Raw genomic sequence first — 17,642 nt, 5'->3', positions numbered from 1 at the left:
AGGCAAGTCTAAAAATCATACACAAAATTTAATTTAATTTAATAATTTAATTTGTATACCGCCCTTCTCCCGAAGGACTCAGGGCGGTGAAAAGGGCAATACATAATAAAAAACAGGATACAAAAATTAAAAAGTGATTAAACAACTATGCCCGTAGCAGTAGATACATATTAAAAATTAAAACTAATTATAAAAAACCCAACCCCATCCCGTCAGACCAGGCCAGCTTGTTCAAAAAAGAAGGTTTTGAGATTGTGCTGGAAGGAGCGAAGGTCGGGGGCCATCCGGAGCTCAACCGGTAGGCGGTTCCATAGGTCTGGCGCGCCCACAGAGAACGCTCTCCCCCTGGGGGCCACCAATCGGCATTCTTTGATCGGAGGCACCCTGAGGAGGCCCTCTCTGTGGGAGCGCACTGGACGGAGGGAAGTTGACGCCGGCCGCAGGTGTTGCCGTAGGTAATCCAGACCCATGCCATGAAGGGCTTTGTAAGTCATCACTAACAAAAGAAGGGGGAGGAGCATTTGACAACTAAAATGATTACTGGCAGGGCCACAGAAGGAATAAATAATAAGACATATTAAAATGGAAACATTTATCATGCTTAAAGGTAAACCCCTATCTCTCCAACTTCCTGAAGAATGCAGGAATAATAGCTCCTTGGCAATTCTTTCTAAGAGGGGAGACAACACCTAAGGTCTTGTTAGAACAGAGATGAAGGGCTAGGAAGTCCAAGAAAAATCCATCTGGTTGGTGCTTATTTAATTCTTACAGGTCCTTTGTAAAAATGGACAGCTTGAACATCAAGTAAAATACCACAGCTTTCCAAATGGGGAAAACTTCCTTTTATCAGCATCTGAAGAAAATATCAAACAGCTTTACTTTTTTTTTTAAAAAAAAATCAAAATCGTCTTAAAAAGCATTTATAGCCAAACAGTGCAGCAGTCTGAACCTCCTGACAGGACACGAGGATTAAAAAGTAGAAATACATTTATCAAAGACATGTGTTTCTGTAAAAAGGACCATCGATTAGAACTGGTTTGATGGCTTACAGAAACAACGATCAAGCTACTTCCAGTTTCTAGGACAGTTTTAAGACAGCCAGTTGTTGTTGTTTTTTAAAAAAAAAACCAATAAAATTGTTCACTTTATATGAGGACTGATCCCAAAGGGGCCGCTGAAGCTGAGAGGTTCAGGGACGAAAAAAGGATGACAAGAAACAAAAAGCAGACGCTGAAGGGTAAGAAAGGAAAGGATGGAAATATGACAGCTGCTTTCTCATTTCTGAGCAGTGACACAAAAGGATTAGAAAGCTACTTTCAACATCAAGATCAACTTTCAACACATATTTTTTCCCTGTTAAGTCTGTTGTAATATTATTTTTAAAAATGAACAATTCTAAATTTAACCTTACATTTTATAAGCAATAAAACTCTAGCTACAACTAGTCAGCCTAGCTAAAAGTGGATAAAGTGACTCAAAAGCAGAAACGTTTGGAGAAAAATCTAAAAAAAAAACAACCAAACCCCTAAAGCAAAATTGTCCTAGTAATCTGATGACTGACTACAACCATGATTGTGTATTAGCTATCCAAGATGAATGGTTGTGGAACTACCTGGGATAATCTGCCCTGGATCTGATACATTATCTTGATTGACATGATTTGTTTAGCCACGGCCTATTGAGTAAACCAAAAGGGCGGGATATAAATAGGATTAAATAATAATAATAATACTAAGCCGTAAATTGCAATTTACAAATAACAATGGTTAAGTATTATACTTCATGCTAGGTCACAAATAAAAATGTGACAATATATTATGTGTAGCCAGAGATACAGTCATTTACAACATCTGGTCCTAGCGTTGGTCAGAGGATGTTGTGCAGTCTATTTATGGTCAACTTTTATTTTGATTTATTTATGTACTTATTTTAAAAGGAAAATTTTAGAAGGACCAAAGTGGGGCTGAGAAGCATCTCTTGTGATTTAATATTCTTCAGTGATCCTCCTTTTTTCCTGCAAGTACCTGACAAAAAATAGGTTAGGTGCAAAATAAAATGTGGAGGAATGATTCAGTTTTATGGGTTCCAAAATCCAGCTTCTCTTTGTCAAAACTCGTCCTGCAGCGTGCAGAACAACGACCAGGCAGGAACGAGAGACAACCCACAAAGGATTGTATGTGCTTTATTCTTCTTCACAGCAACCCGAAGCAGGAAAACAAAGTCAGCGTTGGCCGCTACCCACAACCAACGCTGCTAAATACATGCCTACAGCACACGCCCATACCCCACCCAAACATGCCCACACCCTCCCATTCCCTATATTCACCCCTCCCCTCCCCAGCAGAGCCTTTTGCTCCTTGCTCCGACGCCCAGCGCTCCCTTTCCGTCAGGTAAGCTCTCACCCAAGACCCACCACCACCATGCTCCACCCCCACACCCCTTCCAGCAACAGGTCCCACCCGGCCCTGGGCCTCTGCATGGCCGCCAGTGTTCAGCCCCTCTAGCCACCCGGGCGCCAGCTCCGACACAGGCACCGTGGTGGGAACGAGCCCGTTCCCCAACGAAAAAGCCACGGAGCCTGCCGGCGCCTGGGCAGGGCTGTCTTGCGCCCGTGCGTGCTGCACAGCTGCTCCAGAGAGTCCTGCCGTGAGGAGAGTCTGTAGCCGAGGCCCCGCTGCCCGTCGGACCTGTGGGCCCTTCCCCCGCTCGAGACAGCGGTTCTGCAGCAACAGGGGGGCTCCCGGGGCAGCAACTGCCGTCCGGTGGCTGTGCGCAGCCGCGCCAGCCGTCTCAACGTCCTTGCCGGTCCCGTCGCCAGCCGGCGTGTCCTGCGCCTGCACGGCATCAAACAGGAGCTCCGCCAGCAGCAGTGCAGCCGGCTGCATCGGAACGGCTGTCCAGCGACTCTCCTGGGCCAGGGAAGAGCGGGGCAGTCCACGGGAGTCTGTCGAGCCCTCAGGGCTCCCGGCGACCAGGGTAGGAAGGGCCGTAGGGGAGGGAAGGGCCCCTGTTGAATGTCGGCCCCATGGGGTTCGACACTCTTAGTACAGATGATAACATCCTAAAATAATAATAATAATAATAATAATAATAATAATAATAATAATAATAATAATAATAATTTAATTTAATTTGTATACCGCCCTTCTCCCGAAGGACTCAGGGCGGTGAACAGGGCAATACATAATAAGAAACAGGATACAAAGATTAAAAAGTAATTAAACAACAATGCCCGTAATAAATTAGTACATATTAAAAGTTAAAACCGATTTATAAAACCCAACCCCATCCCATCAGACCAGGCCAGCTTGTTCAAAAAGGAAAGTTTTGAGATCGCGCCGGAGCTCAACCGGCAAGCGGGTCCATAGGTCTGGCGCGCCCACAGAGAACGCTCTCCCCCTGGGGGCCATCAATCGACATTCTTTGATCGGAGGCACCCTGAGGAGGCCCTCTCTGTGGGAGCGCACTGGATGGAGGGAAGTTGACGCCGGGCGCAGGTGTTGCCGTAGGTAATCCGGACCCATGCCATGTAGGGCTTTGTAAGTCATCACTAACACCTTGAACCTCACCCGGAGAGCAACCGGCAGCCAATGCAGCTCACGGAGCAAAGGTGTAACATGGGAGTATCAGGAAACCCCCAGTACAACTCGCACGGCTGCATTCTGCACCAGTTGAAGTCTCCGAGTGGACTTCAAGGGCAGCCCCATGTAGAGAGCATTACAGTAGTCTAGACGAGGTCACGAGCGCATGAGTGACTGTACGCAAGGCATCCCGGTCTAGTTAGAGTTGCAACTGGCGCACCAGGCGAACCTGGGCAAAGGCCCCCCTAGTCACAGCTACTATATGATCTTCTAGGGAAAGCTGTGAATCTAGGAGGACTCCCAAGTTGCGAGCCCTATCTACAGGAGGTAATAACTCACCCCCCATAGTGAGGGGTGGGATATCCTGAATATCCCGAGATGCCGGTACGCACAGCCACTCAGTCTTGTCAGGGTTGAGTCGAAGCCTGTTCCTCCCCATCCAGACCCAGACCGCCTCCAGGCAGCGGGACATCACGTCGAGGGCATCACTGGGGTGGTTTGGGGTCGAAATAAAAAGCTGGGTATCATCAGCATATTGATGATACCCAACTCCAAAACCACAAATGATCTCACCCAGCGGCTTCATGTAGATGTTGAACAGGAGAGGCGAGAGAACCGATCCCTGAGGAATTCCACAAATGAGAGGTCTCAAGGTTGATCTCTGCCCCCCTGCCAACACCAACTGCGAACGTCCCAGAAGGTAGGAGGAGAACCACTGGAGAACTGTGCCTCCCACTCCTAACCCCCTGAGACGTCGCAGCAGGATACCATGGTTGATGGTATCAAAAGCCGCTGAGAGGTCTAAAAGGACTAGGACAGAGGAGCAGCCCCTGTCCGGAGCCCGCCAGAGATCATTCACCAGCGCGACCAATGCCGTCTCCATGCTGTACCCGGGCCTGAAACCCGATTGGTACGGGTCTAGATAATCAGCTTCATCCAAGAACAAAGGGAGCTGTTGCGCCACCACACTCTCAACAACCTTCGCCAGAAAGCGAAGGTTGGAGACCGGACAAAAGTTGTTTAATATTGCTGGGTCCAAGGCAGGCTTCTTGAGGAGGGGTCTCACCACCGCCTCCTTCAAGGTGGCGGGAAAGCTACCCTCACTCAAAGAAGCAGTAATCACTGCCTGGAGCCAGCCTCGTGTCCCATCCCGGGCCGCATAAGTCAGCCAGGAGGGACACGGGTCCAACAAACACGTGGTGGAGCTCAGCTTCCCCATGATCTTGTCCACTTCTTTAGGAGTCACAGGGTCGAACTCTTCCCAGATTAAATCGACAAGGCTGCCCGTATCCTCATCCTCAGACTCTGCCTAGTCGGAGTCCAGACCGGTCCGGATCTGAGCGATTTTGGCAGAAATCGACTAAACTCCTCGGCTCGACCCTGCAAGGGGTCCTCCCTCACCTCCCGATTAAGGAGAGAGCGAGTTGCTCTAAACAGGGCGGCCGGGCGATTATCTGCGGACGCGATGAGGGTGGCGAAGTGGTTAGACCTTGCCACCCTCATCACCACGAGATAAGTTCTCGTAAACGACCTTAGTCGTAACCGGTCAGATTCGGATCGGCTGGATCTCCAACAGCTCTCTAGGCCCCGTCTCCGACGCTTCATCTCCCAGAGCTCCATGGAGAACCATGGAGCCCATTGGGATCTGCGCCGGGTCAAGGGCCGCATGGGTACAACTTGGTCGAGTGCCTCTGTGGCTGCCCTTTCCCAGGCTTCCCCTAGGGCATCGACCGAGCTGTGAGCAAAGGAGGCAGGTGGGGGCCCCAGCGCCATCTGGAACCGCTCAGGGTCCATCAGGCGCCTAGGACGGAACCATCGTATTGGCTCAACAACCCGACGGGGAGTGGCAAAACGGAAGACCAACCACAGGAGATGATGATCGGTCCATGACAGGGGTGTAATAATTGGGGAACACCCCCCCGAGATCATCTAACCACCGTCCGGATAGAAAAATCAGATCGAGCGTGTGACCCCCCCATGAATTGGGCCCTGAATAACCTGCATCAGGTCCATGGCCGTCATGGAAGCCATGAACTCCCGAGCTAACTCAGATGATCCCCCCAGGGATGGTAGGTTGAAGTCACCCAAAACTATAAGTTTGGGGAACTCAACCACCAACCCTGAGAGGATATCGAGAAGCTCAGGCAGGGCTGCTGCTACGCGACTAGGCGAAACGTACACCAGCAGCAAGCCCAACTGAGCTCTAGGGCCACATCTCAGGAGGAGGGACTCACACCCGACTATCTGGACAATGGTGGCCTCCTGCGGACATAAGGTCTCCCTCGCCACTACTGCCACTCCACCGCCCCTACCCTGAGCCCGAGGCTAGTGCAGCACCCGGAAACCTGATGGGCAAAGATCCACCAGGGGGACACCGCCCTCTGGGCCCAACCAGGTCTCCGTAATGCAAGCCAGGTCCACATGCTCCTCCTCAACCAACTCACGAATGAGAGGAGCCTTATTCGTTATGGACCTGGCATTAAAATACACCAGCCTGAGCTCAGGTGGCTGCTCACCCTCACTCCCGGTACCCCGGGCCGGAACCAGAGGGTCGGAGTGCATCACCGCTTGGAGACAGCGGGGACGCGCTCCCAGATGTTGATACGGCCCTCTGTTCATGCACCTGCGGCCATTCCCTACCATCGTGGGAATAGGCAATCCCACACCCCGCTCCGGGGCCCCGTAGGCACCCAACCCAAGCCCCGTCACGGCGCGATCAATCTCAGACCTGGTCTGAGTAACGGTTGATGGAACCCCCCGTTTCCAACCAAACCTGTGAACCCACCCCCCTCCCTAACCCCACAAAAACTTTTGCTAAAAAGCGCACTAGAGGCCTCTTATTAAATTTATGATAGAGGCTCCTGTCCCTGCCCAACCATCTCTCGGGGTCCCAATAATTGGGCCCGTCATCAAGAGGAGCGATGGAAACAAAGGCGGGTCGCGCCCAGGAAGGGGGGGCACCCCTGAGCGCAAACAAGTCTGTGCTAGAGTAGAACAAACGGACCATTTTCCGGGTAGGTCCCGTCAGGCAGTCCCATAGGCAGACCAATCAGGAAGATGTACAAAGGAAGGTTGAAAATGTCCAGTCCACCAGCTCCCTGCCACTGAGCTGGGTACATTTCAGGTAGCTTCCAAAGTAGGTTGGGCACCTCCCTCTCACGGAGGGCTCAAATCCATATTGGAGCGGACGGAATACCAATACCAAGATAAAACAAATTATAGAAGATCACTGTGTTAAATCACAACAGCACAGCCCCTAGTTCATGACTGCTGCGAGATAACTTAAAACATGACAGAAATTCCCTATCACATATCAGTAAAAAACAGCTATCTACCTAGGAGAGGAAGGAGCCAAAGTTTTAGTACAGTGTATTTTCTTAACCCCCAAAATAAGAGGTCCTGCAGGGTCCAAATGCTGAAGTAAGGCCAAGGATCACATCAAAGAACAATTGAAAAATGTGCAGTTTGCTTCTAAAATGTGCCTATCCCTAAGAGAGCCCAGTTGACTTACTTTCAAAACTCAGAAGTTCTACCCACAAGGAACAGACAAACAAAAAAGTCTTAGGCTCCATAGGAAGTATTGTGCACTGGTCTGCCTCATGTATTTCAAGGTCATTTTTGCCCTAAAAAAGTAGAATTTTAGTTAAAATGTAGTTGGGAATCTAACTTATCCTAGGTCACAGGTCTGCAACCCGCGGCTCCAGAGCCGCATGCGGCTCTTTCAGCCATCTCCTGCGGCTCCCAGTCCTCTGCCATGTGCAGTCCCAAAAAAAAAAGTGGGACTAAAAAAGTTCAACCAATCAATTCAAATATGCAGGGTAGGTGCATATCTCTCCTTGGCTCCACTCTTCAGTCAAACCCTGTTCTGCGCATGTGCACATGTACGCGCATGTGCACACATTTTTTGCGGCTCCCAGTTTTTCCTTTTGTGAGGGAACCAGTTCCGAGTGGCTCTTTCATTGTTTCAGGTTGCTGAGCCCTGTCCTAGGTGAACTTGCAAGTAGCTGCTTACAAGGATCTCGTAAAAGCCACTGGTGGCACATAAGCATGGGTAATTGGCAGCAAAACACTAAAGAGAAGAATTGGACAGTACCATTAATCTTGAAGAAGAAATAGCCTGGATTTGATTAATCCTATTTTGTTGACTAATCCATAATTGTCTAGCAATTATCCGGTAGCAATAGCAGAATCTTCTGTACTACTTTCCCGATCCAGGCCTACCCTCTGGATGGACTCGGTATATTTTTGCCTTCCCAATCCAATGATGGTGGTGATCTCATCTGCTATGTCTTGGCGGCCACTATCTTGCATGGCCTTAATCAGCTTGTCTATGCAGTCAGGCTTCTTTTCATTTTGCTGAGCCCAGGAAAAAAGCATATCTAGAATCTGAGTATGGAAATCTTCTCTAGGGAGAAAATAAAACAACAGTTTGTATCATGTATAACTGTCATATGAAAGTCTCATTTGCTTTAAGTATCAAAATCAATATCAATACCTTTCAGTGTGAGCCTATCAATGTGCATAAGGCATAATTTTTTATTTATTTTTATTTATTTATTAAATGTACATGCTGCCCGTCTCACTATCAAGAGACTCTGGGTAGCATAAAATGGCCACCTGTCAAAAAGCAGTAATCAGTAGCTCATTCATTTCAGCAGCAACCCAGTTTAATGTCTTCTTCTTTTTTTTATTGAAAAGTTTTACAGTACATTTTTAAATACAAAACCCCTCCCCTCCCCCTCCCCTCTCCCCAAACCTCCCCAACTCTCCCCTCCCCTCCCCCCCTCCCCGACTTCCCAGAGCAAAATACAGGGTATAAAAATACAAACAAACATAATCTAAAATATGCAAACAACAATAAAATATTAAATTCTATCGCACTTTAACTCTTAATAAAATAACTACAAGAGTTGCTGTTGATTCAGAGACTGACTGATTCCAGGTCTGTGTATTTTCTGGCTTTTGATCATCTTCCTGAGAAACAGGTTTGGGAAAGGTAAGAGAATGACCAGCAGCAAGGTAGATAATAGCCACAAATGAACAGCAACTCAGTTGTAATAGCCACAAGTGCACCATTGGAAAGGTCCGGCTTAGTGATAGCTCACCAAGGAGAAAATTTATTTACCCAGTTGCTAAGAGTTAAGAACAACTTAATGGCATGTAATCAATAAAAAAAATCAAAATAAGAATTTTTCCCCCTGTAATGGTTAACACCCTAACTGTCTTGCTCCTTGCCCTGTGTTCCTGCAGAGACATTTCATCTCAGTGGTGGGCCCACCTGAAGCAGTTCTCTTTAGATGGAGTAGATTACCTCATGAAGGATGGATGACCCAACCTTCAAAGTGTCTCAAAAGCAGATTAAGATGGCTCTTCCGAAGAGCCTTTGAGGATTAACTATGCGTAACAGTATGATTTTTTATAATTATAGCCTTCGATTTGCTGTTTTAATTAACGTTTATTTTTATTCTGATTTCTCAATGTAAGTTCTGTCAGACAAACATCATACATAATAAACAGGCTGAATAGATTTCCTGAATTGTATGACAATTCCAAGGCAAAAAGAAAAAAAAACTTTATATCATCTAAGACACAAATGAGGATATAGGCAGCTGGATTATTGATGCTCCAGGTCATGTTTCCTGAATTAATTTCAATTTTTTTCATTTCTCACCTGTTGTTATACTGTATCCGCTCCAGCTGCTGATAGGACAATCCCAGGTTTAAACCAATCATTCTCCATTCAGCTCCTATGCGTCCAGCAATGCCAAGGAGGTTGGACTGAGTTAAGTAGCCAGTTTCAGCATTCCCCAAATTCAAAGGAGTAAGAGAGAAGCCATCTGGAGTTGTGGGCTGCTTGTTTACCTGAGTTTTCAGTTTCTGGTAGAACAGAAGATAACATGTTGTCACATATTAATGTATTATCCTGTTATTCAGGACACGTTATAAAATTTGATTGTGACTGTCCACCTTGGATCCTGAATCAGAGAGCACTGTCTCTTTGGATAATTGATTCTCAGGTTGAACTGACCTTAGCATGAAGTGCTCAACTAAATTTCAACTACCCTCATCATTTAAATTCAGCTGATTTAGCTCTATAGAGGTGGATACTGCACTGTTATGGATATTTATTTAGAATTAATTTCAGGGAAAGGTATAAAATATTTAAATCGAACCATCTTCAATGTACAATTATGGTCAATTGTCTTCCATTCACCATCAAGTCCTGGAAAACAACAAAAACCATAACTGGTTTGGTGTGTTCTGGCAATTTGTTTAACTACTACAGGGAAAAGGTGGGAGGAGATTTGAAATACAGGCAAGCAAGCAAGCAAGCTTACTTGGGTTGAGTTGAGCTACACGCAACGGGTCACCCTCTACTATTCGTAGCTCTTCAAAAAGTCGTCTTTGTGTTTCCCGGGTGGGATTTCCCACGCGCTAACAGCCTATCCATATTAGCAGCTTCCAGTGCCGTAATAAGCAGGGCCAGCACACGGCACCATTTCTGGAGAAAACTGGTTGAGGACTCTGCGCTTAAAGTGGCCAATCTCGTAGGCGCGTCATTTTGCAGAGCAGTAGAATTTAGTGGTGCATATGCAACAGGATTGCCTTGCGATCCCTCTTTAATCTGGTTTGCTCGATTGTGGCTTCGTATGGTACAGCCAGAGACTGTAGTAACATGGTTTAAACTAATCTCATAACACTATTGAGTTCACTGGGGGGGGCGGATTTGTGAATTGAAGGTAATGCTTTTGAGGGAGGTAACATTGAAATATTACTTAGAGTTGTGCCGGTATAACAAATCCAAATTCTGTGGAATTTGCATAAGGGAATTGGAACTACTACGGATTTAGAGAAAGACATCCTTTCCCCACTTGAAAAAGACTACAAGTTCTGTTGGACTTCCAACATCTATCTTCTTGATCACCAACATTGCTGACTGGGACAACATTTATCCAATCTTGTTTTTGCTTCTGATTTTAAAATTAGAAAAAAATAACAATTTTTGCTATTAGTAATTTAGCTTTTGTGCCAATGTAGTCTGTTCTTTGTTCAGAGGTAGGTACCTTTTTAAAGTAGAAAGGAGGAAGTTTTCTACCCACTATTATTAACTATTTCTTCAAAAAGAGAACGAGAAACAGTATGTATCTTCAGTTAAAATATAGTCCTCTGGTCTACCATAAATGAATTATATAAAAAGTAAACATTAAAATGATATTTTACTTCGTAAACAAAAAGTAGAGATTATATTAAAAGAAGAGTCATAAAGGCACAAGTCAGTTCACCGTGAGTTTTGGTAAATATCTATGAACTTATACACACGAGGTGGTGTAGATGCCATCTTATTAAGGTTCTACCTGCCTCAGCCAGAAAGAGACTTGATGGGTTATAAACTCTCCTGGTCAGAAGTTATCTGAAATCTGCTGAAGGGTCAATCATCATTCAAGGTCAAAAATATACTTAAAAGTTTTGCTTATCAGTTAATGGTTAACAGAGGTTGATTTATTTTGACTTACGGAAAGCATCAAAATGTGAACTGGAGGTATGATATGGTAAAAAAGACTGATGTTATAGTAAGAAGGTAACAGTGAACTTTGAATTAGGAATGGGCAATAAAAGGTTACGTATTAATAAAGGCATTAATTTGGAATATTTATATAAAAGGTAGGCATCTTCTTGCTTACATCTAATCTCTTAGGAATTTTATGATCAATGAAATGGCCTGGAATGTGAATTTATGCTAAATATATAGTATAATTAAGCAATTATATAACACAGTTGTTATCAAAATATGAATGTGTTGGTTTATAAATTAGAATGTATCCTTACTATCAGAAGTGCATATTTGTGAGCTAAAACATCTTAATATTTGAACATTAGAAAAGTTCTTCTTTATAAAAACAAGCTATTTTAGAGAAACTCTATTAAACTCTGTTATATAGCGAAAACACACATTATGCTATTATAAAGTGTCAGTTAAAGAAACCATGCTTCCCTTTTTGAACTGAATGAACCCAACAACAACTTTGGTACACGTTTATTGAAAGTATATAAAATTGTAGATAATTAATTGTCTATAGATAATAGTTAATTGATTGGTAGTCAAAACGTTTTTTTTAAATGGAATTATTTTCCTAAGCAAACATAGCCAACTTAAATAGTTTTTCAAAACCCTGCACACAATCCTCATCTAGTCTTTAGTCAGGCAGCATTCAAATGTTTCAAGCTCTAACCACCGACTCTTATGTACACATTATTCTTAATAGTCTCCCTTCCTAAGTATTTTATTTTCAGTTATGTAAAATATTTTATATGATTTCATACAGCTGATAACACGAACAACACCAAATGTAAGTACAAGTCGGTACAAAATAGCAAAACCTTTTCTTGTTTCACCCCAAAGGATCCCTTTAACATTCAGCAACTAAATTGTAATGTAATGGTTTTAATAGTTCTCATATGGTTTTAAGGTTATTTTATTATTTAATTCTTGATTGGGAGCCGTCTAGAATCTGGTATAAGATGGGTGGTTGTATAAGTGTTTTAAATAAAATAAAATAAATAAATAAACAACTATTAAACAATCAACTAACAATTCCATATTCTCTCTGTCCACTAATGCTATATCATGATATAAAGGATATTTCATGTGAAATATTAAAGGAGTAAGTGCATAAGACAATCTGTGCTGTGTCTTAATAACAAGAGTGCTTTTGCAGAATATCAAGGATCTGCCATCAAGAAGTTGGCATTGAACGGTACATTCTTCTCAAGAGGAAAAACAGTAATGCACTGTAGATTTATCTGTCTGGGATAATGAAGGAATATAAATATAATATAAATACCCATTGCTTAACAGCAATGCACTTCCTCTCATCCTTTCAAGATATATGGAGAACTCTCTCTTTTTTCTGCTTTATTAATCTTGATCAAGCCAGCTCTGCCGCAGGATCAGACGCATTTTGGTCCAAGGTACTTGCACCCCATTAGGACGACTGCCTTTCTTACTGGCCTTGTTTCAATGCATTTGCACAGGCCAACTGGAAGCACTCCTTCAAGGACTGAATGCAGCATGAGTGCAGCAATTCTTTCCACTACAGCCTCCCCCACCCCCACCCCCAGTATATTTCTCCTCTTACTCCTAAAATCATTCTGTCTCAAAGGTTGAGAAAGGAATGGGAAAACCAGCAAAACGTGGGGTGACTGCCTTACATACACAAGGTGTGCTGCCACCACGTGGCTGTGTGGAGAAATCACAATGTGGGCAGTCAGACCACCATATGATGTATTTCCTTTCCCCTCCCCTTTCTGGGATGGACTTCCTCCTCCCTTTTCCCTAGTGAGCCATGCTTCATTAGCAGAAAACATGGGGTCCCAATATGCAGACCCTGGGAGCATTATCATCTTCTAACCTTGGAGACACCTCGGGAATATCTTGGAAATGTTGTACAACGTCATCTGAATTGCAATAAAGGTATTTCTATATAAAAGGTGTTTCTACGAGTTCAAACTATCTGAAGAGACCTGTTAAGGTTAATTATATCTGCTTACATAGACCATAGAAGTCTTACAAGAGATTAATTAAAGTACAACAGCTTCGATCCAGAATACAAGGCCAGGGCCAAAAAGAACAGCCATCCAAGTTGCTGTGCATGTCAATTCTTCTTTGTGAATAGCACTTACAGGTAACTTGATTGGCAAGGTAGCTAGCCAATGAGAGTCAGGGCCCTTCCTCCTCCTCGTAATCTCTTCAGGAATGCTCTCTGGTACTTCTCCTCGATAAAAGGAAACCTACAAAAAGAGATCAGCCTTAGACAGGTTTGAGAGAACCACAGCTGGTTGAGATGTTGGTGTTCTCTCATTTGGGAGGTTACTTACTTATGCATTTATTTGTAGAGGTTCTAGCGTGAACTGAATATAAAGCAAATAATCTGATCTAGCATATTATTGTGTGCCTATTATTAGACCAGTCTGTTGAGAATTACTGCTATGGTTTTGATTACTTGGGATTTGCTCTGCTCATTCTTTTGCCTCCCCTCCCCCAAACATTTCTTTTATACTTTCGTCAATGTTGAAATCTTTCTTGTGTTTTCTTGAATCACTTTCAGAAGGGATTTGCCATTGCCTCTTTCCCAGGGCTGAGAGAGGCTGACACCCAAAGTTGCTCAGCTGACATGGTGCCTATAACAACAGAATTCAAGGCCTCCCAGTTTCTAGGCTGGTGCCTTAACTACTACACCAAACTGGCTCTCCTCTTTTGCGCCTACACACTATGAATTTGTAAGCTCTAGTTTAACTACGCATAATAATGAAATTAAATCTGTATTAAGTTAAATACTATGAATTATGACAAGGCTCACACGTCAGCCATGATTTGCTTACCGAGCTGTTGAGACGAGCAATAATCAGCTGTGTTCATGTCAACAATAATTCAAAAACAAATAAACCATGTTATGATCACTGTAGTGTACGGAATTAGTTATGGTTTGCAAAGTAGCTGAAAAGGATTTGCTTAACAAAAAAATTGCATGTACTTAAGTCCTGAATTTTTATAGCTATTTAATACTAGAGACAGTGGGACTATATAAGGGGGAAGTAATAATATGAGAACCAGAAGAAAGCATCCTGGGCAGTAGAAGTTTTGACATAAAGCCTGCACAGTTGGAATAGATACTTTTTTAAAAAAAATTCTGAGATAAGGTGGCTTTGGGTTAAACTGTGAACGTCACCCATCCATGAAGCACATTCTACAAAAATATTTGGAAGATAATATTTATTACAATCAAAATTATATGTTCATCTTTTGAATTATGGAATCAGAGAATATAAATAAGTTATGCCACTGGACTCATTCAATGAGGAAAAAGAATTGATATGCTAGTATTAATTAACTGGGGTACAAACTGTTATCGGAAGTTTTAATGTGGACAAGAGGAGAAGCATACGTACCTGCCCTTTCACAGGCTTGCTGTTTCTGTCCACTTCAGAGGTAATATAGACTTCCTTCACATTTTTCAAATGAGAAAAAAAGTTGAACGAAATTCTTCCATCAATGCAGTCTGGGCGGTCTGAAATAAGTTTGAGAAAATAATTCAATTGGCTTAAATCACAAATAACCTCATTTTTATAAAATAGCCTCCGGTAGCTAGAAGTTCTCCAAATGGGGTAGAACACAACTTCTGAAATTCTCAGCTTACCATAGTTTTGGGAAGGCTGTTAGAAAGACTAAATTTTTTTTTTACAGGTTTTTGTCCCACAAGGAACAGAATTTTGGAACTAAGTCATCTTAACTCCCCCCCCCCCCAAATCCTCAGTCTCAAAGTAAATTGTAAATTTTGCCACTCATTGGCAAACCGTATGGTTTAGATATAATGTATCCCACATTTATTACTCAAATTGTCACTTGAAAGAATCTGTTAAGGAGGCAAAAACAGCCACTTTCAGTTAAAGGCCTTTTAACATTAATATAATGGGCCCTCCATCCTAGGACTCTGTCCTTGAAATTTTCAAGCAATGGGGAATGCGTACATAACATTGATCTGCAATAGTTTAAATCAACTGAAACTTTTCCTGGGAAATTCAGAAAAGGAATTTCATCCTTATCCATAAATTAGAAATTAGGAAATAGTCCCAGGGTGGGAAGGGGGGGGGGGTTCAGAGAAGGGATTTATATAGTCAGAGTCAGGAGAACTCCTATTTGTTGTTTTTCAGATAGAGGCCTCACTACAATACCATATAATCTGGGATTAAGATAATCCAGGTTCTGCCTGTGCAACTGGTTTTGTCTTTTGTTAGTTCTTTTAAGATGAGCTGTGGTTAAGGTGCAGTGCAGTGGTTAAGGTGCAATATTGCAGGCTAACTTTGCCCGCAGCCAGGAGTTCAATCCTTATCGGCTCCACTTAAGGAGTTCTGTAAAGCCCTATGGAGTGCTATATAAGTGCTATTGCTATTGTTATGAGCTGATTTGGAATTGGAGTACTAAACCTGAATTATGGAGGCATACATATGTAAATACGGGCAAGCTGTTTGACATTTCACCTGCATCGATGCTGATGCCTTGTTCAAAGGCTGCAAAGAACTGTTCCCCTTCAAACATCTCCACAATATCGGATGGCTCAGGGCCTCGATATCGGTCATAGAGCTTTTTCAAAACAGGATCCACCTAAAAGACCATCAAAAAGGAATAAAGATATTTTTAAAATCCTCATTTCTTTATCTTTGTACCACTGCAATGGGAAGATTCAGGTTTCCAAGGAACAGAGTTCCTGGAGGCTTGCTAAAATGCAATACATTTGATATGAGCTGCCTATGCATATTTAATTATAAAGTCTCATATAACTAGTAACAATTCCACACAAACCTGGAAAAAAAATATGCTGGTGTTTTAAGGAGTCAGGGCAATGGAAGCTGGTCTGATAAACAGCAGAAAAGTATACACTTGTAGAAAGTTGAAGCAATGTACCTAATACTCATCCAAGTGTTGCAGCATCCAATAATAATCTAATGAACTTTTTCATCAAGTAATTTTCCTCCCTTCCCTCCATGTTTGCTGATCTCACCTCTCCTAAAATGTATTGAAACCTGCAAATCCTTCCCTAGAACTGAAGCATTTTGGTGTTGTGATCTTCCATTTGAACTCCAAAAAATCTGCTTATGTGATTATGTACATCATTAAATTGCAAATGAATTTTGTTTTGTTCGGTTCTACATAGTACTTTTATAAGTCTGGCCCCAGACACACACTTAAAGGCCAAGTTCAACTTTAAATGAAGGAAACATCATTCGGAGATAGCTATATTCCTCACTCCTACTTATTCCAACTTATTCCTCGCTATATTACTATTTCTAAAATTCAGGATACTAGGAACAACTTTGTGCTTGCAGAATACAAGCTTCATTTCCTATGATATGGGCAAATGTATGCATCTGTATATGCAGGGATGTGCAGGGTTGTACTCATACACACATAGAAACACCCACCTTGTGCTTCGGGAGGCATTGGAGCAAGACTTGCTCTGGATCTTTCTTTCTCTGTAGTGCTATGAAATTCACCTGGTACATGCGCAATTTTTTATAGACTTCTTTAGCAAAGCCACCAATGTAGGCTTTTGTGGTGCACCATAACCAATACCTGGAGGGAAAGGGAGATTTGTAAAATGATTTTGATTGGTCCAGGTTTTCCCTGATAAAGTCAACCACTTGAAAATATGAATACATGAGGGCTAAAATAACTGCTTCATTAATGAAAAAAAGCACGATATGAATTATTTTATACTAAAAGAACATATTAATTATTTTTTTTTACTTTATAAGTAACTCAAGGCGGGGAATATATGTAATACTCCTTCCTCCTCTTTTTCTCCACAACAACTACCCTGCAAGGTGGGTTGGGTAGGGTTAAGAGTAAATGACTGCCCCAAAGTCACCCAGTTGGTTTTTGTACCTAAGGCTGGACTATAACTCAGAGTCTCCTGGTTTCTAGGCCAGCATCTTCACCACTATACCAAATTGGCTCTTTGGGTCACCTATTTAAGTTTCATCAGAAGAGCGATTTAAAAAAAAGAATAGTCTGAAATGACATGCAAGAAAAGCGATGCAATTCATATTGGCTACATCCACTAAACACAAGGATGAAAAATCCAACTCTATAAACAAAATGGAGACAAATGAGGCCTTCGCTGTTCAAGAGAGGTTCTATTTCAGCATAAAATTATGCATAAAGTTACTGTAACCAACGGTACTTTGAATCAATGGGAACTATGCATTGGGTTCTGGAATTTATAAGTGTTCTCTACCTCCAAAGAAACTGTCTGTGCAACATACCTGTATTTGTTTATCTTTTTCCATTTTCCCACTAGTTTCCTTGTGGCAGCTCTCTACTTTCATCTTTAGCTCAGCTGTCATGGTAGGTGACGGAAGGAGTTGTCTCACTTGTGCCACGTGGCTCATACTGGCTTCTCCAGTTTGCACAGTTCTTTTATGATGCCAGTGGATGTGTCCCTTGATCACTCTACTACTGGATACCAGTGTTACCTGCAGAGTGTTCACGCCTCACCACAACTG

The 17,642-nt window shown here is 42.9% G+C and overlaps 1 protein-coding gene across 1 annotated transcript in view; it reads right to left on the bottom strand.

Annotated features, from left to right (window-relative positions):
- Window positions 1-523: 523 nt before the first annotated feature.
- PIDD1 (p53-induced death domain protein 1) overlaps window positions 524-17,642 on the bottom strand; it is a 39,916-nt gene continuing 22,797 nt past the window's right edge. Inside the window, exons 11-17 of the mRNA XM_083350649.1 lie at window positions 16,560-16,710; window positions 15,618-15,741; window positions 14,529-14,647; window positions 13,263-13,370; window positions 9,253-9,458; window positions 7,675-7,986; window positions 524-853 (exon numbers count right to left, since the gene is read on the bottom strand). Coding sequence (XP_083206775.1) covers window positions 7,749-7,986; window positions 9,253-9,458; window positions 13,263-13,370; window positions 14,529-14,647; window positions 15,618-15,741; window positions 16,560-16,710 — 946 coding nt within the window. The 3' untranslated portion in view covers window positions 524-853; window positions 7,675-7,748. The remainder of the gene's footprint in view (window positions 854-7,674; window positions 7,987-9,252; window positions 9,459-13,262; window positions 13,371-14,528; window positions 14,648-15,617; window positions 15,742-16,559; window positions 16,711-17,642) is intronic.

The sequence above is a fragment of the Vipera ursinii genome (genome assembly GCF_947247035.1).
Source record: "Vipera ursinii genome assembly, chromosome: 1".
Taxonomy (NCBI): Eukaryota; Metazoa; Chordata; class Lepidosauria; order Squamata; family Viperidae; genus Vipera; species Vipera ursinii.
The sequence above is the reverse complement of the archived record's forward strand: the minus strand, read 5'-3'. Positions and strand labels throughout refer to the sequence as shown.